The sequence below is a fragment of the Myotis lucifugus genome, unplaced genomic scaffold, assembly GCF_000147115.1.
Source record: "Myotis lucifugus unplaced genomic scaffold, Myoluc2.0 scaffold_11, whole genome shotgun sequence".
Lineage (NCBI taxonomy): Eukaryota > Metazoa > Chordata > Mammalia > Chiroptera > Vespertilionidae > Myotis > Myotis lucifugus.
Genome location: NW_005871059.1, coordinates 6,885,517 through 6,912,643, shown reverse-complemented (window position 1 = coordinate 6,912,643; position 27,127 = coordinate 6,885,517). Strand labels below are relative to the sequence as shown.

General features: G+C 40.2%; 1 protein-coding gene across 1 annotated transcript in view; it reads left to right on the top strand.

Moving 5' to 3' along the window:
- Positions 1-27,127, top strand: part of UTRN (utrophin) — a 433,433-nt gene that overhangs the window by 4,067 nt on the left and 402,239 nt on the right. The window contains 1 exon segment of the mRNA XM_023750172.1: positions 695-842. Coding sequence (XP_023605940.1) covers positions 764-842 — 79 coding nt within the window. The 5' untranslated portion in view covers positions 695-763.

Here is a 27,127-nt window from a genome sequence, read left to right as displayed (position 1 = left end):
TGAATATATAATTACATATTGTTTTTGTGATTAATCATTATGCTTTAATTATGTTCAATTTGTAACAATGAAAATACATCCTGCCTATCAGATATTTACATTACGATTCATAACAGTAGCAAAATTACAGTTATGAAGTAGCAACGAAAATAATTTTATGGTTGGGGGTCACCACAACATGAGGAACTGTATTAAAGGGTCGCGGCATTAGGAAGGTTGAGAACCACTGGTCTAATATATCGCCCAAATTCAGATTTTTCCAAATTATCCCAAATTGTGTGTTTTGAAAAATTCTGAATTCAATCAAGGATTACCTAATTAAATTCTTCTCATGTTTTGAAAACTTGGCTCAAATGTCACTTCTTCAAGGAAGGCTTCTCTAATTGCCCAGGGCAGGTTAGATTCCTCTGCTCTATCATGATGTTACTCTGTGCTTCTCCTTTGTATGTTTGTAGCATATCAGAATAATTCATTGTATAATTAATTGCTTAGTATCTATAAACTTCATGATGGCAGAGGCTGTGTCTCTTTGATAGTCATATCCCCATTCCCAGATCAGTGCCTTATACATAGCAGGCACTGAATAAATATTTCCCGAATAAATGGTGATGATATATAACTGTATATGACTATATGTATTACATGTGTATATACTTATTTTTTTTCAAGTCCATACTTTCCCTTTTCTCTTTAGGTATTGATGTCTTAAAAAAAAAAAAGAGGATTTAGTAAAGTGTTTGGATTTTACTGAAACTCAGCAAAGATGGCCAAGTATGGAGAACATGAGGCCAGGCCTGATGACGGGCAGAACGAATTTAGTGACATCATTAAGTCCCGATCTGGTAAGTAATGGGAGCCTAAGAAAATGCCAGGTTTATATGCATAAACTACTTAGAAGACATAGGGTGTTTTTTTTTAAATTTTTTTTTTGGCTTGTGTTGCACTGTTCTTGTGAGACAAATTTCTTTTGAGAAATATAATTCTGACAAAGGAGTATTATATTATAAAAGGTAACATAGTGTCTCTGACTGTCCTATTTGAATTTCTCAGCCCAGTTTGATCTCATCCTGTGCTGACTGGCATTGTTTAGTTACACTGGGACCAGTAGTTGAATGATGTGCTTTTATCAGACTAACCCCTTTCAACACAAAAATATAGCTGAGCATGTTTTCCCTTTTCAGCCTATTTTATGAAGTTGAAAGGATTATATGCTTAAAGTAGGAGGTGCCGTTGTTTCTGGCAGGATGGATCTTCTGTAGTTTTGCTTCGATCACATATGTCCTTACTCTGATTCCTTTTGGTGGCCAGGGCTAGGCCTACAGGTTTCTTACCTCTGTTTCCATCTTTGAAACTTCTTATGAACCTTCTCAAGGTACAGTTTTCACCTAGGTAATCTAATAAACCGGACTAAGACAGATTAATGGTTTTCATCTGAACATTTAAATTGGGGACCTAAGATACTGCTCTACACCCCCAGTCTTTTTATGTAACCAAGTGCTTTTCCGCTGTCGCTGTTCAAATGAATCAACTGGGAAGGCTTTTTTTTTTTTTTTTTAATGCAGATGCACTGGCTCCTCTCCATACCTATTGAATAATAAATTCTATATTTTAAAAAAAGCTTCAAATATGATTTTGAGACAGGCTCAAGGGGAGATATTTTTGAGTAGGCTGGGCTTGTTTGAGCTTTGAAAATTACACAGAACTCTACCCTGGGTGTGAACACTATACTTAAGTAACCTTGAGAGTTAGTCTCAGGTATAAAATTATAACCAGTGTCACTTTAAGATAAAAAAAGGAATATACAACCTGTTTTGCTCCATGTATCATGTTTATATTATCTTAGGAGCTTATTTCTCAGGACATGAAGCTGCAGAAATATGCACTGAAAATCAGCTCTAAATTAATAGACATACACACTTAAGATACACATTTCTTTCTGTGGTACTGGAACTGGTTGATTGGTAAAGATTTTGGTTATACCAGTCCTGGCTCTAAATTTGTAGTGACTACTGTGGAGCTTGAAGGATCTTTAGGTACATTAAAGCTTACTATCCTGTTTTAAACATCTGAGGGTATTTTTTTCTCAAAAATTCTTTTTGTTTTAAATATTTTAGTAATATAAAATATTATGTAGATATAAGGGATTATTAATATTTTCTTAAGAATATATATCCAGACTATGTAAATGTAACACAGAGGAAAGTGAAAGTGAGACAATTTAACATATCCATGCTGGTCATGTTCTATAAATTGTGAGGAGATATATTCTTTTTTTTTTTTTTTTTTTTTTTTTTTTTAATATTTTTTTATTTTTCGCTTAAAGTATTACAAAGGGTATTACATAAGTGTCCTTTTTTTCCCCCCCGCCCTTGACACTCCCCTACCCTCCCTTACCCCCCAGTGTCTTATGTCCATTAGTTATGCTTATATGCATGCATACAAGTCCTTCGGTTGATCTCTTACTCCCCTCCCGAGGAGATATATTCTTAAATAGTTGTCTGAGTCAACCTCTATTACAGTAAGACCTTTGATATTTATAACTATGTGCTTTAACCATCCCCATAAAAAGTAATTGAATAAGTTTCGAAATGCTAAGCATATATGATGAGTGCACATAGCTTCCAAATTGTTTTTTAAATTAAAAATTACCATTTAGAAAGACTTACAATTCTCATACACTGTTGGGCAGAAATCATCACATGTTTTTAACATGTGTATACCAATTAGCCTATTAACCCTATTTTTAGAGTTATTTCCTAAAATACACAGAAATGCACAAGCAAGAAGTTGATCACAACATTTTTTATAAAAGGAAAAAAATTAGAAACACCATAAAAATACAGTATTGAGGACTGGTTAAGTCATAATTTCCCTAAGTATTTTGAAAAGAGCCTAAGTTCTAATTAAAAAAGGATGCCAAAGACAAATAATTTTAGGAAATAGTGGTCAGCCTACTCTGTTCATTTAGTGTAGGGCCTCTGAACTGATTGTAGAGAATCTCAGTGGAGTTCATCATATTAGGTATATTCATAAAGCAGAAGAATATACATTCATAATATGTTATTGATATGTATATATCTATATATATGCATAGAAATGTGTTCTTGACATTGTCAAGTAAAAATATATGCAATATGAATTCAGTTAGGTGAAAATTATTTTTTAAAAACAATTTAGCAGATTATACACTACAATGTTAATAGTGTTAACCTTGGCATTTTGGGATTATTATTTTTCTCTCTTTGCTCGTATGTATTTTCTAAAGTTCTTCAATGAGCCTGTATTACTTAGTTCTTATTTTTAAAGGCTCTCAAATTGCTTAGAGTGTTTCAATGCCAAGGCTCTGACTGTTACATTTTTTTTGCTTGGTGGCACCTACTTCAAAACACATTGAAAAGTTAGCTGTTGCATAGCTGAGATATGAATCACATTCTTTTGGCTGTATTATGTTGCAAGAGCCAGTAGATAAATTTGGATTTGAATGGGCCTGTTAGTCCCAATTCTGCTTTCTGAAAGGCACAGTTTTGATTCTTTTAAGGTAAATATTAGCATACAGTGATAATGTCTTTTGGTATACCAAAATATACATATTGAATAGGTATTTTTAGTTCAGATTCATTCAAAGGAATCATCCACATATAATGCATTTTTTTTTTTAAAAGATCCTTCTTGGACATGTTCTATGCTTAAGTTGTTGCTTTCTCATTGTTTTAAAGGGATGTTTTCCGATGGAAGAATTTTAAATCTAATCTGCTTCTCTAGATTTCTTCCTTTTGGAGATTGGATATGGGGGAAGGAGAAAAGATTAGGGTGGGAAAAACTAAAGTTGAGAGTAAATTGATTAATTTAATCTCTTGGTTTATCAAGATTCTTCCATTCTCATTCCTTCCCAAATACTTGAATTTGGGAACTAAAAGCCTGGTGTAACAAAAATATTTGTGCATTTTACATCACGTTATTGGGATTATTTATATTGCCCTCATTCATTATTATTTGCCTTTAAGATGTGTATGAAGTTTTACATTTTTTATGTTATTTCCACCTTCTAAACAGACATATGAAATTATCAAGGGTAGATGATGAAAATGTGTATACCAATTAGCCCATTAACTCTATATGGGGGATATATGACCCCATATATTTCTTTATGGTTGTACCACATTTACCTTAGATTTGAATGAACGTTAGAAAAGAACTTGAAATAATATGACCTTTAATTATTAAGAGCTTGAGGTGGGGTAAACGGAGACCTTTCTTTTCCTAACTTAAACACACCTACGTCGTTTGTCATCAGTAACTGCATCTTTCACAGCCTGCATTAGTGGGCTTCAGAAAGCTTACCAAATTAGTAAATATTGTGAGAGAGTAGGCCAAGATATAGAGTTGTTTGTTTGTTTTTAGTGGAAACATAGCCAATGGAGTCTGTGATGTGTACATTTCTGTTTGGAACATTTTAAACATGAAATAATACAATGGTTTGGGATGCATGTCAAGTCAAAGAATATGCTCATTGCTACTTCATCCTATCAATAGCTAACACATGTTAAAGCTGGTAATATAGAACAAGGCATCCTTTTCTGATGTTCTCAGTTTTGTTGTGGTTAAGTTTTAACTGAGAGCCTCCTAACCAGGGTAGCGCTCAGGGCTAAAGAGATTGTGTCAGCTGGCTACCTGTGGGGATGTTGACAATCTGGGGATTCGAATCATAGACGCTCAGGTGGGAAGGGGCCATTTATTGAATGAGTTAGTCAGGTAAGCGCCACATTGTTGCATGATTCAATGTGTTCTTTAAGTACCTTGGGTAGGAAGCCTGCGTATAACAATTTTACCCTTTCTTCTTCCACCTTTTGGGATCTAATTGCTGAGGACCTAATTGCTGAGAGAATTTTAGAGGCCATATAACTCAGCCATGCCTGCAAGGTGGTTACCCAGCCTCTGCTTGCACACTTCCAATGATGGTATCTCATTGGTGATGATGATGAGGATGATAATCCTAGCAATTTACATTTATTGAACACAGACTGTGTGCAGATGTGGTGTCAAGAGTTTCATCCTCACAATGACTGTTTTACAGATGACAAATGTGAGCCACACAGAAGTAATTGACCGTACTGGCCTTCCTTCTAGTTCTCCAAAGGCCCAGTTGTGCTGATCTCAGGGCCTTTGCACATCCCTTTTACACCTGTCTTTGTCTGATGGGCTCCTTGCTATCATTTAGATTTAGATGTAAATGCCATGTTTGAGAGATCTTCCTAGATAGATCTTTAGAAAGTAGGTCTCCCTTGCCCAGCTAGGATGGCTCAGTTGGTTGAGTGTCGCTCTGTGCACTGAATGGCTGCTGGTTCGATTCCCGGTCAGGGCACATACTTGGGTTGAGGGTTTGATCCCCAGTCAGGGAATGTAAGGAAGGCAGTCGATCCATATTTCTCTCTCACATTGATGTTTCTCTCTCTCTCTCTTACTCTTTCTAAAGCATGTCCTCTGGTGAGGATTAAAAAGGAAAATAAAGTAGCTCTCCTGGTCACTCTTGACTGCATCAGTATATTTAAATTTTCTCTATGTTCTTATCTCTATCTGGCACTCTTCTTGTTTTGTGTATTTATTAATGTACTTCCCACTAGAATTTAATTCCAAAGGTACAGAGACCAAACTGCTAGCTCATAGTAGGTGAGCAATGAATGTTTATTCAATGAAAAAAGGCTTACAAAGCTAGAAAGTGCCAGATCTGGGATTAGAGCTCAGGAGATCTGACTCCAGAAACCCTGCCTTTGACCTCCACATAGTGCTGAGTCTTCTAGTTTACAAGGTCGTTTATTTTGTTGCTTGTGGAATTCTTCTTCATTGGGAGCCTAAATCTATTGCTTACAACGTTCTCACAGTATGAGCTGGATTTATACGTGCCTCTGCCTCTTCCTTTATGGTGACCAAGGTTGGGACTCCAGGCTGTGAGGGAGAGCCTTCCTGGGCCCCCAGTTGTCATCGTAGTGCTGCCAAGGGAGGGCCAAATTGTAGGAGATACGACCTGCTGCTCCCAGACCTGTCCTGGCCTTCCCTGGCTCTGGTCTTTGTCATTCTCTGTCAAGAGTTAGCAAAGGGGAAAATACCAGAGGACAGGCAGTCCTCTGGGTGGAAGGTAGAGAAACTGATCATCTGTTTCTGACGTGAATTCTCCCTTCTCTTTTCTTCCGACTGCTGCTCAAGGCTTTTCACTGGCTGGTGAAAAAAGGTAGAGGATTTCAGATGCACTGCGATTTGGCACAGTTTAAGTCCTGGTCTGATGCCCAGATGGGTATCTGTGGGTTGAAAGAGTTGGTAAGAGGTGGGGGAGGGGGAAGGGAGAAAAGAGAGGCGAGTGAAATAAAAAGAAAGTGAATTATTTAAGACGGAATATTATACCTGGTTACATTTACTGCAAGCCTTTTAAAAAGATGCTATATTTGTGATAAAGTAAGCTTGCTTAGCAAGATTCAGTTTTATGAAAATTATGAGGAAGATTATCATGTTTGTTTATCTTTCAGAAGCCTTTCTTTATGAAGGACAGTGGTTAAGTTGTATTTAGGGAGTCGTTGGTCTGCTTCTTTCTCTTTCATTTAAAAAAATATCAGTGGGGATTTTTCTAAAGAGCTTAAGGGACTGTAAAAATTAGGGGTTTTTTGTTTGTTTTTTTTCTGAAGCTTTGCATGGCTGGAATACCTGTGCTCTGAAGGAAGGTCTTTGAACAGGTTTGGTTTTTTTCCATGAGCCTTGGGGATTTGTGGTGAGGGACAAGTAACCCTGATGGAAACTCAACTCTGACAGAGTTGAGCAGCTATTCTCGTAATGCCTGTAACATCTTCTCCGTGTTGTTTCCTCATTGTGCTGAAATAGTGCAATCATAGAAAAGTTTTCTATATAAATGTGATTCCCCTGACTTGTTACTATGGTTGTGAAAGGTTGGTAGGTGATCCGTACATGATCGGAAAAATGTGAATTGCTGAGACTGTTCTAGGCAGTGAAAGTACATTAATTATATAGACAGAATGGAAAACTCAATTTTATTGAACCTTCGTTGAGGCCAGACGTTTGAACTACATGCTGATATGATGGTTTTCAGGGAACAAGGGAACATGTAAGGTCATTGAAGCAGTTGTAAATAATAGTTAAAATTTAATCGTGAAAGGATACTCAGGTGGTTTCAGATGTATTGGCTAGACGACCCCCCTCATACCCTGCCGAAGCTGTCTGTAGAGGCAGAGGTGTTTGCTATATTATTATTATTTTTTTTTTACCATAACTGTATACTAATAAACACACTCAATTTGGTATTTGGCATGTGAGTTGGTGTGGGTTTTTAAATACATATGTATTTACTCTCAAAATGCTGGTTGGTGAGCTGAGAAATCCAGTTCAGACCCAGCCTTTTCACTTTTGCTTCTTCTGCCCCTGGACATGCACATGCCAGCTGCCGGAGGCTTACATGCACCTTTTGCACAGCCAAATACCGAGGTTGATTGCAGCCCGTCGGTCTCTGTCAGAAGCCTGTGCTCCTGGCCTAGGGAATGGGGGAATTGTTTGCATGTGCTCATTTGGCAGCTATGCTTAAGGTTGGGGGGTGGTAAAACCTCGCATCAGTTTAGAGAATTCAGTTTCTTTAAGAAAAATCAATTCTGTCCATCATAGCCATTGAGCTCAAAGTGTAAAGTGTGAGAATAACATCTCATAGGTGGATATTTTCAAGTGAACTTTTCTTGGTGGGTGGGTGGTCGGTTTAGTTGTTATGATTTCTGTCTAGTTCAATAACTCTTACATTTAATTATGAAACAAATTGTTGTGAAAGGGAAGAAAAGAACACATAATCACATTTCTGATGTAGCAGGGGAATCCAATAGAAAACATCACTTTGTGTCTCTAAAGTGGTACAACTGTGCAATAAACACGGTGCTGTAATTGAAAAAGTATTATCTGTTTAGAACTTTTCTAATTCCATGGTGTTGATACTTGCAAATTTCTTCCATTCCTTTTTAAAAAAATCTTTATTGTTGAGATTATTACAGATGTCTCTCTTTCCCCAGCCGATGCCCCTTCCTCCAGCTGGTTCCCACCCTGCCCCAGGCCTTTGCCACCCTATTGTGTCCATAGGTAATGCATATATGCATATAAGATCTTTGTTTAATCTCCTCCCACCCCCAACCTCCTTCCCTCTGAGAATCATCAGTATGTTCCATTTCCATGCCTCTGATTCTATTTTATTCACCAGTTTATTCTGTTCATTAGATTTCTTATTCGTTTATTTTGATTTTTAGATTCAATTGTTGATAGGTATTTTTTGCCATTTTGTTGTTCATATTTATGATCTTTTTCTTTTTCTTCGTCTTCCCCTTCTTAAAGAATACCTTTCAACATTTCATATAATACTGGTTTGGTGGTGACGAACTCCTTTAGGTTTTATTGTCTGTGAAGCTCTTTATCTAACCTTCATTCTAAATAATAGTTTTGCTGGGTGGAGTAATCTTGTTTGTTGGTCCTTGCAATTCATCACTTTTTGAATATTTCTTGCCATTCCCTTCTGGCCTGCATTGTTTCTGTTGAGAAATCAGCTGACAGTCATATGGTCATTCCCGTGTAGGTAACTGTTTTTCTCTTGTTGCTGTTATGATTCTCTCTTTGTCTTTAGCCCTTGGCATTTTTAATTAGTTAATTAATTAATTAATTGTACTGATTTGAGAGAGAGAAAGGAAGCGGGCACGAGAGCAAGAGTGAGAGAGATCCAACCCACAACCTTGGTGCATTGGGATGATGCTCTAATCATCTGAGCTACCAGACCAGGGAAGCCCTTGGCATTTTAATTATGATGTGTCTTGGTGTGGTCCTCTTTGGGTTCACCTTATTTGGGATTCTTTGTTCTTCCTGGCCTTGTAGGTCTATTTCTTTGACCAGGTAGGGGAAGTTTTCTGTCATTATTTCTTCAAATAGGTTTTCAGTATCTTGCTCTCTCTCTTCTTCTGGCACCCCCATAACACAAATGTTGGTATGCTTGAAGTTGTCCCACCAGGAGGAGCAAGGGGTCCCAGCCCCACACCTGATCCCCAGCCCAGGGTCTCAGAGCTGGGAAAAGAAATCCCTATGGGCAGTAAGAACTATGGGCTGTAAAAACCAGTGCTGATTGGTGCTCACACTATCTTCATATTTTTGGATTCTTTTTTCTTTTTTCTCTTCTGGTTGGGTGTTTTTTGCTTCCTCATATTTCAAATCATTGATTTGATTCTTAGAATTCCCTACTCTACTCTTGAATCCCTGTATATTATTCTTTATTTCAGTCAATGTATGCTTAATTTCTGACTGGTCCTTTTCCTTTTTTTTTTTTGGAGCTTTCTGGAAGATTCTTGAGTAACCTTATAATGTGGATTTGAACTCTATATCCAGTAGTTTGCTTTCTTCTATTTCTTTCATTTGTGACATGTTTCTTTGTCTCCACATTTTGGCTGCTTCCCTGTGTTTGTTTCTATGTATTGGATAGTGTTGCTATGTCTCCTTGAGTTGGTAGAATGGCCTTGTGTAGTAGGTGTTCTGTAGGGCCCAGTGGCTCAGCCTCCCCAGTCACCTGAACTGGGAGCTCTGGGTGCACCCCTTTGTGGGCTGTAAGCGCAGTCCTGTTGTAGTTGAGACTTGATTGCTGTTGGTGTCACTGGGAGGAATTGACTTCCAGGCCCATTGGCTGTGAGGAACAGCTGTGACTACAGTGGGAGAGCTGCTGTGTAGGAGATAGCCCTATGGAGCAGGACTTGCTTCAGTGGGGCTTTGGTACTCACTGAGTCTTTCCCTTGAGTGTGTTGCTTATGGATGTGTAGAGCTGTAATCTGGTGTGGTCTGACACTGACCATTAGGTACACTGGCTCTTGGGTCTCCAGGGAGGTGCAAAGTCAGCCACTGCCTGAGGCCACCCAGCAGGAGCTACAGAGAGATCTTCAGATTTCTCTCTTAGGTTTGAAAGTACCCAGGTGAGGCCCAGCTATGAAGCAAGGCAGGCTGGTGCTGGTGCTGGGTCTTGGGCCTTTTATTGATAGGTTTGAAGTTCCCTGACCCAGCTGAAGCTTGTTGGAGATATTTTAGCCTGAGCAAGGAGAGGCCATTCATATGCAAAAGCTGCTGCACACAGCTTGGGTGAGGTTGTAAATTGGATGAGGCGGTGTCTTAGGGAATCACCACAGCAGAGTGGAGCAAACAGAAATGGCTGCCAGTCAGCCCTGCCACCAGGTAGGTCCCAGCAAAGGAACAATGATTCCTGTGAGCACCTCCGTCTGGGAGAAAGCCACCCCCAAGTTCCTGCCCCGATGCCAGACAATCCAGCTCCTTCTCGTATGTGTCTGTGATCTCCTGAGCCTCGTCCTGGTGCTGGAGCTCAGAGCAAGCAGGACCGTGTAAGTTCAGTTCATGCTGCTGGCCTTTTAAGAGGAACAGCTGGGTCTCCAGCAGCCTCTGTGTCACCGGGCCCCAATCCACACTGGTTTTTACAGCCCGTTGTTCTTACTGCCCATAGGGACTTCTTTTCTGAGCTCTGGGACCCTGGGCTGGGGATCTGGTGTGGGGCTGGGCCCCCTTGCTGCTCCAGGCAGCCTCTGCAGAGAAGATCTCCCTCCCGATTAAAAAAGCGGCCCACATGGGTGCCAGACCAGCCTGTTCCGGGTCTCCGCACCTCCTACCAGTCTCAGTATGCTTTCTTCTTTGCTTGTCTAGTTATAGGACTTATATTCAGACAGTTTTCCAGCAGTTTTGGATGATGGTTGTTCTGTATTTTAGTTGTAATTTTGATGTGGTTGTGGGAGGCGGTGAGTATAGGCGTTTACCTACGCTGCCATCTTCAAATCCCCCATTCCTTTTTCTTTTTAATATTTTGGCATGATCTTTACATGAGGAGACTGTTTGTTTGGGGGTGGGGCAGGGCATAGCATTTTGAAGTTGATCCTAATTGGTTGGTTCTCTTGCTCCTGATAGGCTGTGTGTGAATCATGTCCATATTAATTCAGTAATAACATAGATGTATGCATATGCTTTTATTTTGAAAGTCAGGCTTTGGGCTCTTTCTATGTGGAGTTTCTAACCCAGGCTGCATGTCACAACCACCCTTTGCGATTCTGACTCAGTCATGTGAGTAGGTTCCTGGCAACTGGAGTTTTAATAAACTATGTTTAGTGCCATTGATTTATGGACAAAGGAGGCAGGTTTAAGACTCCCGGAATGAAAGAGAATGTGGTCTGTGCATTTCAGAGAATCAAGGAGAGTGTTAGTCAAAGAGTGAAGATTATTTCTCCTTGTAAACACTGCCCTTTAAACAATTTCAAAAGTTAGTAGATATCTTGGTATTGGGCATCTCCCCCCTTTTGTCTTGTGTTTTGGAGAGCTCGGGTTGTGCTGAGCCAAGGTAAAACTGTGGCAGTGGGTCAGGAGAGTGATGGCATTGTTGGTGCATTTCTTACTGTGGCCCATTGAACCAGAAGATCATACCAAAATATTCAGCACTGAAGTATTCCTTTATTGAGCTCCTGTCAAAGATGGCTTGCTTTGTTTTCTGTGCTCAATTGATTGTTCTCTTCATCCCCACTTCTCCTCCCCACCCTGTGTCTACTCTCCCCCGCCCCCCAAATTTGAAACTTCCATCCTTCAACCTTCAGCAAAACATTTCACCACCTGATCACCGAGCCAGAATTCATCTCTGCCTCCTGTTCATGCTTTATTTCTATTTTTGCCTCTTTTTGCTTGTGTATGGGTATATGCTTTCCTGATTTGACTTTCTGATGCCAGTAGGTAGATTAGTTGCTACAAACAGTAACTGCGCTATAAAGGTTTACGGTGTACCTTCATGATTAAAAAAAATCAGATGTGCTTCTATATAATGGTGGTTGTTCAATTTTTTTGCTAAATGATGGGCTCAGCAGTGAGTAAGACATGTGTCTGTTCTTAAGGTGCTGTCAGGCTGCTTGGGAAGAGAGGCACAAATAGACATCCTTGGTGCACACAAGGCCATGGGAACATAGGAAGAGGAAAGACAGATTCTTGCCCTGGTGGGAATGAGAGGGCCCTAAGAGGAAGTAATTGGAGCTATGCTGTGAAGGATGCATAGGAGACAGCCATGTGGACAGCGAAGGAAGGGCATTGCAGAAGAACAATGCATTTTGAGTCTGTAGCTGGAGTGTAGCTGGGGCTTTGCAGAGGATGGGAGAGATTGGGGCCAGATTTTGAAAGCTCTTTTGAAGTAAGCTAAGAGGTGTGATCTTTTCTCTGGAGGGAGTCACTGTGGGATTTGACGTGGGTTAATGACTGGCTTGATACTGTTTTTCAGTAAGATGACTTGGTTGTCAGTATGAAAGATCCCCTTAGAAGGGAGGAGAGTTGGAGGGAGGCAGGGAACAGGTAAGAGTTGAGAAAATAATTGAGGTTAGAAATGCTAGAGTGGCACAGGTGGAGAAGGAGGAGGAGAAAGACTTTGAAAGATGGTTAGCCATTAGTCATAACACAGCTAAAGCCTCATTGTACACTTTACCTTCATGGGATTTGTTTTGCATTTTTAACCAGACGTATAGTTTTTCAAATTATGTTGTAATTCAAGTTCTCAACACAGTTATTAGCTCTTCCTCCAGAAATAATTGTCTTAACTTGATTAGTTTCTTAACATTTAAAAAATATATATATTTTTATTGATTTCAGAGAGGAAGGAGAGGTAGAAATATCAATGATGAAAGAGAATCATTGATCAGCTGCTTCCTGCATGCCCCCTACTGGGGATCAGGCTCACAACCCAGGCATGTGCCCTTGACCGGAATTGAACCTGGGACCCTTCAGTCCACAGGCCAACACTCTATCCACTGATCCAAATCAGCTATGGCTGATTAGTTTCTTAACATTTTAAAGATAGTTTTTGTTTGTTTTTTTTACTTCTTATTGAAGTTGATTACTGCATGCAATGTGTACAGAATTTTTTTTGCACATTTTCTGGGAGAAAGTGTTCACAGTTTTCATTACATTTTCAAAGGAGGTCTATGATCCATCAAAAGTTGATCCTTATTAGGGTTGCGTTTCTTATAGTGTTTCCGTCTTTTCTGATGGAAATTAAATTGGCAGTCTGATACTCTGGCATTAGGGTCCCACACTCTTGCTACAACCCAGATTCTGAACCTTTTGTTGCTTCCGTTGTCTCAGAGCCATTCAAGCAAAATACCTGATTGCTGGAATTAGGGTGGGTAGACACAGGTTTGAAGGACATAATTTCCGATCATGTTTGACCCAGTTTGTTGATAAACCTTTCCCTTTTGTTGCTAAAAGTGGCAAATAATCAGACATAAATTACTAATTAACACTCTGGTTCAGATTTTTTTATTATTATTAATGGAACCTGTGCTTCATCAAGCTCCGGTGGAGTGGGCATCACATGCTTTATTTTTCCTAACATGAAAGGTAATTTACTTTTCAAAAATGTTGATGTGTTTGTCACTTGAAAATAGGCCAGTCATCTCTCTTTTACTCATGGAGTAATTAGAGTAGTGGTTCTCACCTGAGGACCCTGCTCCCTGATGGCCTCCCATGGGCCTCTTTTCTCCCACCCCTCTCTTACTCCCAGAGGGATCAGTGGTGTTTGATCCCTTTGCTCCTCAGTTCACATCTGGATCAGACCGCCTCTATGTCATCAAATTGTGTCACCAACTAACCCTCATTGTTGAGTTGCCATTCTGTCGCCCACTTCCTCATCACTCTCATTTTTCCGTGGGTTTAGCTCCTGGTTCACTGTCACCCATTGTAGAAGTTACTTTTCTTTTAGTTAGTTCAGTGTAAGCATAGTTCATCCTTCTAACACTATTCTCTCAGTTCTTGAACCTCTCTTGGCCAACCATGTCATCATTTATGGCTGCAGCCCCTCCATAATCTAAATTTTAAGTTCTGCCCACCACGTCTTACCTGGCTAGTCCACTCCCTCTTGTATCCTGATTCTAGCAGTTTCTGACCCCAGAGGGGTCTACAGTCCGTTGATGCTACGACCATTATGCTGTCCCATCCCTTCATGTCCTTTCTTGCCTCTTCATTGAGATTTATAGTTAATTGCCATCACTCCTTGAGGGCAGGTCTTTTGTTTGTTTGGGTTGGTTGGCTAGTCGCCAGAACAGTGCCTGGCACAGAGTAAATGTTCAGGAAATGCATGTTGAGTGAATAAAAAAAATTGTGTCTTTTATTGCTTTCAACAAATGTGTAATCCCCAAGTCAAATAACAGCTTAATCACTATTGCGTCTTCTTGCACTGATGGCTTAGCTCTAAATTCGTCTACTACCGTGTTTCCCCAAAGCTGGCTGGCAGTACTTGATTTTTTTCAACAGTCAGACATGAAATAAGAAGACTAAGGCCAATGTCATGTAGATATATGTCAGTGTTAGGTTGTCAACTGCCTTTTCTTCTCCAAGCTTGTCCTTTATTTAGAGAACATGTTCATTTCTGTTTGGCACAAAAATGTCCATTTAAGGAAATGATGGTGATAGTTTTCTGCGAGATGGATTCTGGCAGCAGGAAGCTTTCTTCAGATTAAGCACTCCAAAAGGGCCCAAGTAAAGGGTTCTTGAAAGCATGCTAATACTTGGTTTCGTTTCTGATTTAAAGACTGCCTACCTCTCCTCCCTCCCCCCCCTCTCCCCGCCTTCTTCCCTCCCTCCATTCCTTCCCTCCTTCCTTCCTTTTGCCTTGGAAGTCTTTCTGAAAATATCTTAGATGGAGGTGCATTTTAGGAATGTGACAATGCATTACTGCCCTCTTTAATGCAGAGCTGACAGGCAGGGGGAGCTTTCTATAAAGCAAGTTTTTGTGGGGGGTAGATGGGAGTGGCAGGTTGCCCCCCCCCCCGCCCCCCAGGCCCCTGAGGGTCCTTTATGGTTTTTGGAACATAATTTAGTTGATAAATTCTAGAAAACCTGGATGCCCTAAAAAGATAAATTCTAGAAAACCTGGATGCCTTAGTCTCAGATAAGAGTTAGGTTCTAGTCTTGGTTCTGCATATAACCAGCTCTGTGACCTTGATTAAATCAATCTCTTTCTTTGTACAGTTAATTGATCTGTTTGTAAGGTAAGGAGTATGGACTGGATGACCTCACACTGATTGATGTATAAGCTCCAGAGAACCAAATTGTTGCTGACTTGTCATAGTTGTGCTGGTGAAGGTTGTGCTCTACTACCTTCTTCCTCATTGCTGGAATTTCAGTCTTGTCTGCAGTGATCTGGTGATCTTCCCAAGGATCCCCACACTGGGATTCTTAAAGCAAGCTTGTTGCAATTATAGAAAGTATTACATCCAGCTGGTGTGCTTCAGTGGGTGAGCATCGACCTATGAACCAGTAGGTCACCATTTGATTCTCAGTCAGGGCACATGCCCCGGTCGCTGGCTTGATCCCTGGTAGGGGATGTGAAAGAGGCAGCCGATCAATAGTTCTCTCTCATCATTGATGTTTCTATCTCTCTCTCCCTCTCCCTTCCTTTCTGAAATCAATAAAAATGTATTAACAAAACAAAACAACATCAAAAAGAAAGGATTGCAAAATGGCATTTGGGATAAGCCTTTTTTTAAAAAATCAACATAAGTATATTATGAATTTATTTTAATTGGCCAATATGATAGATGGATTTCATTTGTATCTGTTTAATTGCTAATGAAGGTAAACATTTCTTCACTTACTTATTGGCCATTTTGTTTCTTTGTGAATTATCTTTTTAAAAAAATCTTTATTGTTGAAAGTATTAAGCATGTCCCCCTTTTCCCCCATTGACTTCTCCCACCCCCCTCCCTACCCCCAGGCCTAAGCTATTGTCTGTGTCTATGGGTTATGCATATACGCATATGCATTCATTGGTTGATCTCTTCCCCCCAGCCCCTCCTCTGCTATCCCTCTGAGGTATGACAGTCTGTTCGCTGTTTCTATATCTCTGAGATAAGCCTTTTATCTCTAAAGTGGGTTAGGTATCACGTATACCCTGATATATTTTACACAATATTTGAAAAGCAGAATAAAAAAACTCCTAAGGATTTAAAATTTTAACAGCACTCTCTTGGGGTGATACCATATCAGGGAGTGGTTGATGCCATATCAGATGATGTGGTTTTAAATGTAAATGTGGCCACCTATTGGCTGTGTGATATTGGGCAAATTGCTAAGCTGCTCTGTGTCTCATTTTCATTTTCAATAAAGTAGGGATAGTACTAGTGCCTACTTTCTCACATTGTCGTGAAAATTAAGTACATTAATATATGTAAAGCACTTGGGCACAGCAGCACTCAATAAATGCTAGCTACTACTGCCACACACATGCCTATTATAATCTGAGTGTATTCTTTCCAGTCTTCTAAAATGAGCATGTAAGAATAGTTTTAGTTATATCACACAAGCAAACTTTGTTTTTATTTCTTAATTACATATAGAATTTTGCTTTTTAATTGTTTGCTCTTTTCTATTTGAAAAGAAGGCATTTTAAGTTAGACTGAACATTTTATAGACGTTTAGATGCTGTGATTAAATCTCCCATGGAATTCTTTTACCTACTCTTTCTTGTGTGACTAACTACATATTTGATATATTTTTCTGGTAAGATTTTTTTGGGAAAAAATGACTCTGTGTCCATACAAAATTCCTCCTCGCTTTTCTTCCTTTTTTTTTAATGTTGCCAAGGCTTGGTATTATCAGTTTTGGTCTGGGATTACTACTGTTGACTCATATTGTGTGCTTTAGCATACCCCTAGAAATCTTATTTGCAATCAGTTTATTTATTTATTTTTATTTTTTCTGTAAACCCACATGTCTCAAATTTATGCCCCCAGACTGGTAGGTATAATGTGGCATTTGCAAATTTTACAAAATTGACTAATTTGATCATTAAAAGCCAGTGTCTCATTACTTGAAAGATAAATAAGTAAAAGAGAAGGAAAATTCCATTTTGGAACATGACTTTTCATGCTATGTCTTCACTAGGAAAACTATTTTGAAACTTTGCAAAGGATGTCAAAAAATGTTCCATGCCTCTATCCTCAAATGTGTCAGTTGTTAAAGCACTGCATCATTATCTCTGCCTATAAAAAGAAAAAAAAAGAAAAAGAAAGCAGATTGTCTTCTATGCCTCCCATCCTTAGTCACTTATCTCCATGTACACTTGTGCATTGGAATGTTAAAATTCCCCTCAAAAATTATTATCTCTTTATTTATATATATTTTTCCCAAGTTGATTTTTTTTTATTGTTTAAAGTATTGCAAATAATAGCATGTATGTCTCATTTTTATTTAGGTCATTTGCAAAATATATTAGAGAGTGGCTAAACTGATGTAACCTCAAAATTCCATGGCACTAATAGGATTGAAGTTTATTTTTCTCTCATGTTACAGTTCAGAGTTGGTGGGTGGCTTTGGAGACTCTGATCCAATAAGGTCTCTCCGGGATCCTGGCTCCTTCATGGTGTCCAAGTGCTAGTCCTAGCAAAGGGGAAGAAGAGGGAGTAAAAACCAAGCCATTTCATTTTTAAAGGATGTGACCCAGAGACTTCACCCATGATGCCTTTTGCTGTCCCATTGGCTACAGCTTAGTCACATGCCCCATCTAGCTGCAAGGGAGGTGGCGAAATGTGGTGTGTGGTAAGGTGGCCTCGTGCTGAAACTGAGAGGGAGCAAGGAAAGGGCTAGCTTTCTGATACCAAAGAGAAGAAGGTGAGAATGGATAATGCCAAATATATTTTTATGACAACTTGGCGAGTCAGGTTTTAATTGAGGATTATCCAACTCCTAGGAGTTCTGTGCAGGCTCCATTCTGTACTGAGAAGGGCCTTACACACAAGTGGGTGGTCACCCTGGCCAGTATTCTTCCCTATCCCACTTGCAAACAGAGGTGTGGCCCACCTTGGGAAGTGAGCTCACATGGACAGGATTACTGGGATCCTGGGTCCCTGGAGTATGCTTTAGAAGAGGTTGCATGGGCTCTGAGTACACAGTTGCCCTTGGCCCTGAGCTCTCTGTCCCATGGGGAGGGGTGCAGCTGGAAGAGGGCCAGATAGGGCCCTTGAAAAGGCGGCGTTGAAGGCAGGGGCTTTCTTGTTTAGGGCTAAGGATAGTGCTATAAATAGAAGCATTCACTTGATTTAGCTCTTAAAGTTTTCCACTTTCCCCATGCTGCTGCTTCATTAATACTCATATTTATTATTTATAGCGTAGATGTTATGTATTTAATCCACTACGTGTAGAATATCTTTGGAATGAATGGAGTGTTGTTTTAATGGATGGTAGGGGTGGGGAAGGGTGCAGTGAGAGAGTCTGGAGAATATTCTCTTATTTAGTTTAATGTTTTCAACAGCCTGAAAAAAAAACCTTTGAGTGGCCCTTGTGATTCAGTGGCAGTTTGCCCAGACTCAAGGGAGCCAGTGTTGGGACTGAAAACTAGATTCACTTGAAAATCTAGGAAAAAAATGGCTAAACAGTTATAAGAATGTGCTTGATGGCTTGGGTCCTCTGAGAGCCAGCGAAGTACTGGGGCGGGCTTGGCTTCCATGTCCCCGTCTGCTCAGCCTGTCAGCTCTTTCCTCCCCTGCCTGTCGTGCCAGCTTCGCCAGGAGACTGATTCTAACCTGCCCCAGGGCTGAGCCACTGCTGTGCTCAGACCTCCTGACAACTGGCCATCGAAGACGGCTCTTGGGTTGATCCAGCAAGCCCCCACCTCCTTCAGGTTAGGGATGGGTAATGATAGTTTTTTTCCCAGCAATAAAATTATTATCTTTCCAATATACAAAATAAATCTATTATCAGATTGTAGATACAAAATAATTAGCCATTTACATACAATAAACATTAATATTTCAAGAAAAAATTTTAAATATATTACCAAACTGTACTAACATAGTATAATATCACAAAAGTTGTAGGAAATATTAAAAATCTGCAATTAACAGGATTGCTTCTATTATATTCTAAAATTTTTTCCCCCCTCTGGCTCTATTTTTGTTCCTCAGTTTGTTGTTCATTATATTCCACAAATGAGTGAGATCATATAATATTTATCTTCCCCCGACTGGCTTATTTCGCTCAGCATAATGCTCTCCAGCTTCATCCATGCTGTTGCAAATGGTAAAAGTTCCTTCTTTTTTATAGCGGCGTAGTATTCCATTGTGTATATGTACCACAGTTTTCTAATCCACTCATCTGCTAATGGCCACTTAGGCTGTTTCCAAATCTTAGCTTTTGTAAATTGTGCTGCTATGAACATAGGGGTGCATATATCCTTTCTGATTGGTGTTTCTGATTTCTTGGGATATATTCCAAGAAGTGGGATTACTGGGTCAAATGGGAGTTCCATTTTTAACTTTTTGAGGAAACTCCATACTGTTCTCCACAGTGGCTGCACCAGTCTGCATTCCCACCAGCAGTGCACGAGGGTTCCTTTTTCTCTTTCAATCCCAAATCCAGAACCCCAAGAACCAGATGTGTTTTCAGAATGAATGATTTTTGTTTGTTTGTTTCAGGGAGCTTATGGTACATATTCCATAATAGATGTAATGTCTGTGGGAGAGTTTGGGACAGCTCCTGCAATGAAAAATATTACTATTTCTGCGGTAAAATATATGAATATTGCCACTAAATGGGACACAAACAAGGTTATAAGTAGTCTGAAGTCAGTTCAGGTCATGTTTTGCTGCCAAGTGGGTTGTGAACAAAACCTTGGGTTTTCAGGACTTTTTGGACACTGGCATCGTGGATGAAGGGTTGTGCACCTTGTGATGGTGACTGTTTTCTCGGTGTTGACTCTGTGCCAGACACGTTCATGCATTGCATTTTTTAGTGCTCACAGTAGACGGAGGGGAAGGTATTCTATCACCCTTCTCTCTCTCATTTCTAATTTGCTGTTTGAAGCTTTGGAATATAAGCCAGCTTGCGAATCCTCTTTCACATTCCATGGTTGCTGAAAGACCCTAGGGCAGTACAAGTGCCATGGGAGGTGGTTGCCTCTGGCACACTGTTTCTGGAGCCAGTGCCTCTGAAGCTCACCAGCAGGGTCAGGAAGCAGGGTCGCCCAGCCGTCTGCAGCTGATCCTCTTTCCTAGAGCTGCGTGGCTCCTCCCGGCCTGGCAGGGCAGTGGCTCAGGGCACTGGGCCAGGACCACGGGAGTGTGGGCAGGGCGTGGGTGAAATGGAGGGGAGGGAGGGGAAGTTTGGGGTGTTTGGTGTGATAGCAGCAGAGGTCAGGGATGCGGGAATTGGCTGAGGTCTGACACTCGTTGGGTAGGGCCCAGTTCCCGACTCTGGTTCCTGTTCTCACCTCACTGGCCATAGTGCTTCAGGAAAAGGAATTCTCGGAGGTGGTGAGGTTAGTGTGTGGGTCCGTCAGGACTGCGGATGGGCGACGTTTTGCCTTTATGAATAGTAGGTCAAATAGCCCTTCTGGGAGGACAGTTGGATGAAGGTGGTCCCTCCGGAGAGAGAGAATCTGAGGGACACACTTAGTGGGCTGTGCCTCTGTGCAGAGAAGGTGTTCTTTTCCCTCAGGGTTACTGCGCTGGCCGGACATCAGCCCCTTTAGCACTATGGCCTGGTGCCCCTGCAGCGGGCAGACTTCATACTGCAGTGTGGCAGCTTGGGATGAGTAGAGGTCTGTAGGAAAGCCCCTCATCCATGCCAGAATCCTGGGAATTGTTCTGTGAGAATCCCGTGGAGTAGTTGTGGCTACAGTTGGGCAGATGGGAATGTCATGACATTGTGAGCTGCTTGGGCTCATCGCAGGAGTCTGTGCCTCGTGGCTCCCTTGCTATCTTGGTCTGTTCCCTACACACCTGCCTCCGAAATGGAAGAGACGGCGAGCGGAGAGATTTCAGTATCGATATCCCCCAAGTGGTTCATCCTCCACTACTTCTCTTCTTTCATTATTATATGAAAAAGCCTACAGACTGATATTGACTCATATTTGCACCCAAGTGACCACTGGTGGCTCTTAATGACCCCATGGCTGTCACTCATGCCGTTTGGGTTACAGTGGGCTCCTTGGGGTGCCATTTGATTGGGAAATGCAGTTAGGTTCAAAGAAAACATCAGGAATGAGAAGGTCTGGGTAAATATTAGTACAACCAGTCGCTTTGTTAGCAGTATCTTCATGTACGTGACCCTCATTTAAAATTAAACATGATTTGTTAAACTTTTACTTCATGTAATATGGAGGTCCAGGAATCTTTGCCAGAGTCAATGTATTTTATGGAAGTATCTGGATATACATTAACCTTTTATAATTGTAACCAGTTAGTTACACCATAAAAGTTAGCAATGTGTGAACTAATTGATTGCTCGCTAAATCCACAGCACATGAGGAAAATTAATTTGAGATTGAAAAAGTACTTCCTAAAAGACTAGAAGGAGGCAGAGAGCTAAGCTTATGTGCTGGGACATTTAAAATACATTATTTCATTTACTCCCTACAATAATTCTATGGGGAAAATATAACTTTCTTTTTCAGATGAGGATACATCTGAATTATCAGCCAGGTCTTACAGTAAGTTTCTTTGTAATACTTAAAAGACTTATTCCCTGTTTTATGCCAGTTTGCTACAAAAAGTCACATAAGGAGTAGAATTTGAAGAAAAAAAATACAACAAAAATGCAGAGAGAGGAAGAAAAGAGTTGATACGTAAGATAAGGACAAGAGGAGTCAGTTCACAGAAATTCTGCTTGCTTTAGATGAGGTGCCCTACCCTCTTGTTAAACTTTAGGTGCAAATTTATCTCCAAGTGTTATATTAGGCAATGCAAAGAGGAAAGTGATTAGTTATTAGGCTGACATTATCAATCACTTTCCAAACAGACATTTGCTGATGTGAAGCACAGTTTTCCCTTTTCCCCCTGGCCCTGGGGTTCCAAAACCTTTTCCCTGTAACTTTATCATGGGGCAGTGCATCATGTGGAGAAGACACCTCTTCAGCTTTATGTGGTGTCTGGACGAATAGAACTCTCACTTGTGGCAGTTCAGACACACATTTATAAAGTCACTTTTTCCAGTACCGATGGGAGGACGTTTTCTGGTGTTTTGCCTTAGATCAACAGCCATTTTAAACGATTCTGGTATCTCGGTAAGTTATCAAATTTTCCTCATATGAGGATCGTACCTGCCCTTATCTTTCTTTTCACAAGTTAATCTTTAAAAAGTGGTTTTCAGACTTTCCTGTCAAGAAACCCTTCGCGTTTGGTCATTTGTCATGGTCCTTTTTCCATAGCGGTGCATAGACGTCTATACACAGTCAGTAATTCCTAACATGAGCATTCTTTCTGTGTCTGTTCTTTCCTCTCCTTTTTTCCTGGAAATAGCTTCCAGATGGGATTCGTCTTTTTTTTCTTTTTACAAACCTCAAGTCCTTATGTTTTCTTATTTCTTGACCTATTATCTGTTTTCCGAGTTTCGTTTTTGGCTTAGGTACTCTGCTTTTAGGATTTTTCTTAATACTCTGTAATATATACGGAAAGTATTTGGCAACTGTTAAGAGGCTGCAAAATATTCAGGTCATGAGGCGGTGGCCTGGACTTCTCTGTCGCATGCAGTTCTTTAAGGAAACATCTTCCTTCAGGATATTCCTTCTTTCTTATGCCTCTAGGAGTACTTAGAAGATAGCAAGAAATAAGGTGCTGCTTAGTTTATTCTTTATACTATCCATTGAAAAATCAGAAAAAGACACATTTTAAATGATTTTGGATTAAAGTAAATGTTCATAATATTTTATTAGGTCTTTTTTTATTTTATTAGTCTTTTGTAATTGTCTCAATTAAGACGCATGCATTTCTCTCCTCTATTGTCCTGGCCCAAGGTATTTGTCTGCCCAGCAGGCTGCTAAGCGGAGGGTCTGGGTTGGCTGGGAGAGCTGCTTTTGGGTATGTCAGACTTTCTGTCCCTGCATGGAGCTTTTGCCAGAGACTTTGACACTTAAAGATTTGTTGACAAAAATGCTTTAAATTATTTGTTTTATGAGACATTTTATGAAACTTGGGACTTTAAGGTTTTGGATGATAATTCTTTAAGAGTAACTTGCTTCATCACCATCCTTCTGCTTCCTGTCTTCTTCTCAGTTCTGCAAATAAGGGCACCTAGCAGGCTCCCCTATGGAATCTTCTACAGCAAAAGATTTATTTGAGATGTGTGTCTCTATCTTCAATTTTTGGTCCCAAGTTACTTAAGGCAAATTTTAAAAAATGTCAATACTGGGCACTCGGTAGAAGAAAAATAAGGATTCTGCTGTGTTTTAATGGCTCCGTAGAGTTGCTGTGAAGATGGAAGGAGTTAAGAGTGTTCGCCTAATATTGTTAGAGGCTCTCGCTTTTGTTGCTGTTCTTGCTGCTGTTATTGTTACTTCCTGCCTTCATTCCTGCGCTCTCTTCCTCTCTGCATCACTTGCTCTTGACTCTCTGCAGGCTATTGAGGGAGACAGAGGGTTACCAGGTCTGGCAGAATAGACGCCGACCCATGTTTCCAGCCACAACATTGGTTGACAAATACTCAGACATACACACTTTGACATTCTGGTTGGACCTCACAGTGTGGGAAGTAGGGGAAGCAGCAGGAGGGAGAGGAAGTGTATAGACTAAGGTGAGAGGAGCATTCAGGAGCAAAGGGCAGTTTCTCATAGGTAGGATTACAGAGGTAAAACATTAAAGCAAGTTCGTGTAAAAGCAATCCAAACAACGAGTGCCACTCACACTGTTTTTCACCCCTTCCTTTGTCAGTCGTGGTGTGAAATGTTAGGATTCAGGCTGGTGATGGACTCGCAGAAGCCTCCTTTAATACTGGGACCACTCACCCCAGTCACCTTCTTAAATTCTCTTAAGTGCTTTCCCAGCAACCGAGATTCCACTTGTGCGTTATTTGCCAGATTCTCTTATAGCCTCTTCCTGCCGATGGGGATGGGGTGGAGGGAGGTGCTGGCTGAAGCGCCTGGATAAGCTTACTGTGCGTCAGTGGCTGTATGGCACAGGTGTTTGGAATCAGCCGAAAAACTTAAATCATCTCTAGCTCATCATATTAAACACAGTTGTACATGTTTAGTGTTTCCTTAACTTTAACCTGAGACACCACATGGAATAATTTGGTGTATAAGAAGCATTGCAGTAACAAGAAGAGTAGCTTAATGGTCTTTGCATGCTTCCTAAGCCAGTCACTATTAAGCTGTTTTACCCTTATTTACACACACACATATAACATACACACTTGCATATATGTGTATATAGGAATATGTACATACTAGTACAGACACACACACACATGAAATAATTTAATTCTCACAACAGCCCTGTGAAAGGGCACTTCTGTTATCATCCACGTTTTACAATCAGGAAACCAAAACACAGAGTGGTTAAGTAACTTACCCAACATAGCACAGGTCACAAGTGGCAGAGTTAAACCCAGGTAGCTGGGCCACACTGTAAATTGCTACCTGTAGGATTTAGTGCTTAGTCTGTAACTCTGAGCAAATAATAATGATAGTAAATACGTTTGAAGTTATCTGATTACAAGAAAACCTAAGAAACTCTATAGTTATCAAAATGGAGCCTGGTGTCCGTTGCTTGGCACATGTGGCCTCTGCTTGGGATCTGGCTGTTTCTGTGTGTTACATGGAGGCTTTAGCTGTCTGGATGTTTGTGCAACAAGTGCTCTCTGTGATCCCTGTGGTGTGTCCTTTCTTAGTGAGCACTCACCTAGTGTGTCTACTGGGTTTACCATCCCGTCTTAGTGAGCACCCATCCGGTGTGTCTGCTGGATTTACCATCTTGCATCTGGAAACCTGTACCCACTAATCCCCCAAAGTCTGTGAGAGCCCTTTCAACAGCTGTCCTGCAGGTCACTTTGTGGGCCAGGAATTCATTTCTCCCACAAAACTCAGGGTTGTGATGCATCACCTGGGGTTTCTATCTTTCCTTAGTAGGTACGGGAAATGAAAGACACTGACTCAGAAGCATTTTCAACACGGGGGCCGCTAGATGAGACTGATGGGCAAAGTGTGGGATAGGAAGTAAAAGGATTTCATAGACCATTTTACGTCACTGCCTTGAACAACGCTCGGCACATGGGGGCTGGATATGTGTATAAAGGATTAATGAATAGAATACTTCAGGCTAAAGACATAAGAAAATGTGCACGGAATATTTGATTTTGATCTTTTTAGAAGGTAAATCCTGTCCAAATGTAGAGAGTGGAACTGTTTTGGCTGCCCTAGGATTTTAAGGTCTATTTCCCACATTTAAGTAATGAAGACATTTCTAATTACGCAGGAAACTTGGTAATTCTTACTTTGGTAATTGGATCAATTACACTTCCTTCAGAAGGCTATTAAATTGTCATGACTACTAGGTAAGTTGTGGATTATAAACATTATTTGTAAAATTGTAAACATCATTCATCTATGTTCCTTTATCAGCACTAATTGATTACTATAAATGGTAAAACTATTATTATTTGAATGAGAGTGAAAAAATCCTCCTGCTCCATTTAGTGATGTGGTGGAAGGGAGCAAGGAAATAAAGGTTAGAGATACTCTGTTTTGAATGCTAGGGGCTATTAAATATGCCTGGGTCGGAATCCATGGAGCACAACGTTAATATTGATTTTGCCTTAAGTTTGAAATCACTTAGTAGTAATTACCTTTACTTACTTTAGCTATTGCAGAAACAGGAAGGTTTAAAGAAAATAAAGAACACATTATTAAATTTCTTGCTTTCTTACCATCTTTTTATGATACATTAAAGATATATCATGACTTGGGCAAAATATATTTTATGAGCTTCCATGACTTCCAATGGCTCGATCAGACTGGCTGTATGTGAGCTACCAAACCACATAATTTATGCTAAAGTTTGCAATTTTATGAATATGCTGGAAAACCTTACTTTTATTAGCTTGAGAAGTTTCCACTCTCTTTATAGGTAGCCACAGTCAATTTCACTGGGTTTTGTGGGGAATATTGGCATCCAGCTGTGAAGTTCTTTCTGATCCAAAAGAAGGTCTTGAAAAATGATTTCTGTATTTCAGCATGTTACTATCAGAAACATATGTGTTCCCTTTCAGCCAAGATGGGAATGGCTCTTTGTGTTTTTAAAACTTATAGGCAGCCCTGTTTATTGGTTGTGAGGCACTGAGCTGTTGGGTTAAGGACCATCTACATTGGGTATTTTTTCTTTCATTATTAATATACTTGATACACCTATAGTGTTTTTTTAAATAAATATAGATGAACTTTGGATTTCTATGTTTATTTTAGCATACACTTTCAGAGATAAAATTTATTGGAATTTTTAATAAAGTTATAATGCACTTTAGTATTATTAGTTTATAAAGTGAATGTGTATTCAAGTACCCAAATAGCACTTATAATTGGGCCATACTGAATTACTAAATGCAAAATAAAATTTCACATTTGAAGGTCAAGCAAAGAAATGTAATATGCTATAACTGTAAAATTTTGCTACATATGAAATCGCTTTGTATCATATTGTAAATGTTGAATTAAAATTCCAAATCGAACCTAATCATGAAGAGAATAAATAACTGACAAATACATCTGATGTTATGAATATTACTGTACAGAGTGTGGTTTTGGCCATAAAATATTCAGCAAAATTGCTTTTAGAATTCGGGGCTGTGAGGACCAAGTCTTTGCCTGCATATGGCACCATGTAAATTGATGCCCGGCTCATGGTAATGAGACCATGTTGGGGGTCTTCCTGAGGATGTTGAAGAGAGCAGATCTTGGAGTGTCTATATTTATCACAGCTTGCTGCCATGATATCACTATAATTATGGTAAAAGAACAAAGAGGAATAAACTCGTGTGTCCAGAGGGAAGTAGAGACAAGGTAGCTATGGATGGGCAAGGCGGCCCATGTTGGGAGATGGTGGCGGAGTGGTTACTACTGAGGCTCCAGAGCAGGACCGATGGAAAGAAGGCTTCCAGATGTATCTCCCAGAATTTATAAGCCCCCTGACTCGGAGTCACCAGTACTGTCTGTAGTTGGATCAGCAGGAAGGGGGAGAAGTCGGGGGTTAAACACTGGGAGTTTGGTTGAGATCCGTGAACAGCACACTTGGACTCCCTTCTTCCCTATTTGCACAGGAGAACAGAGATTTATGTA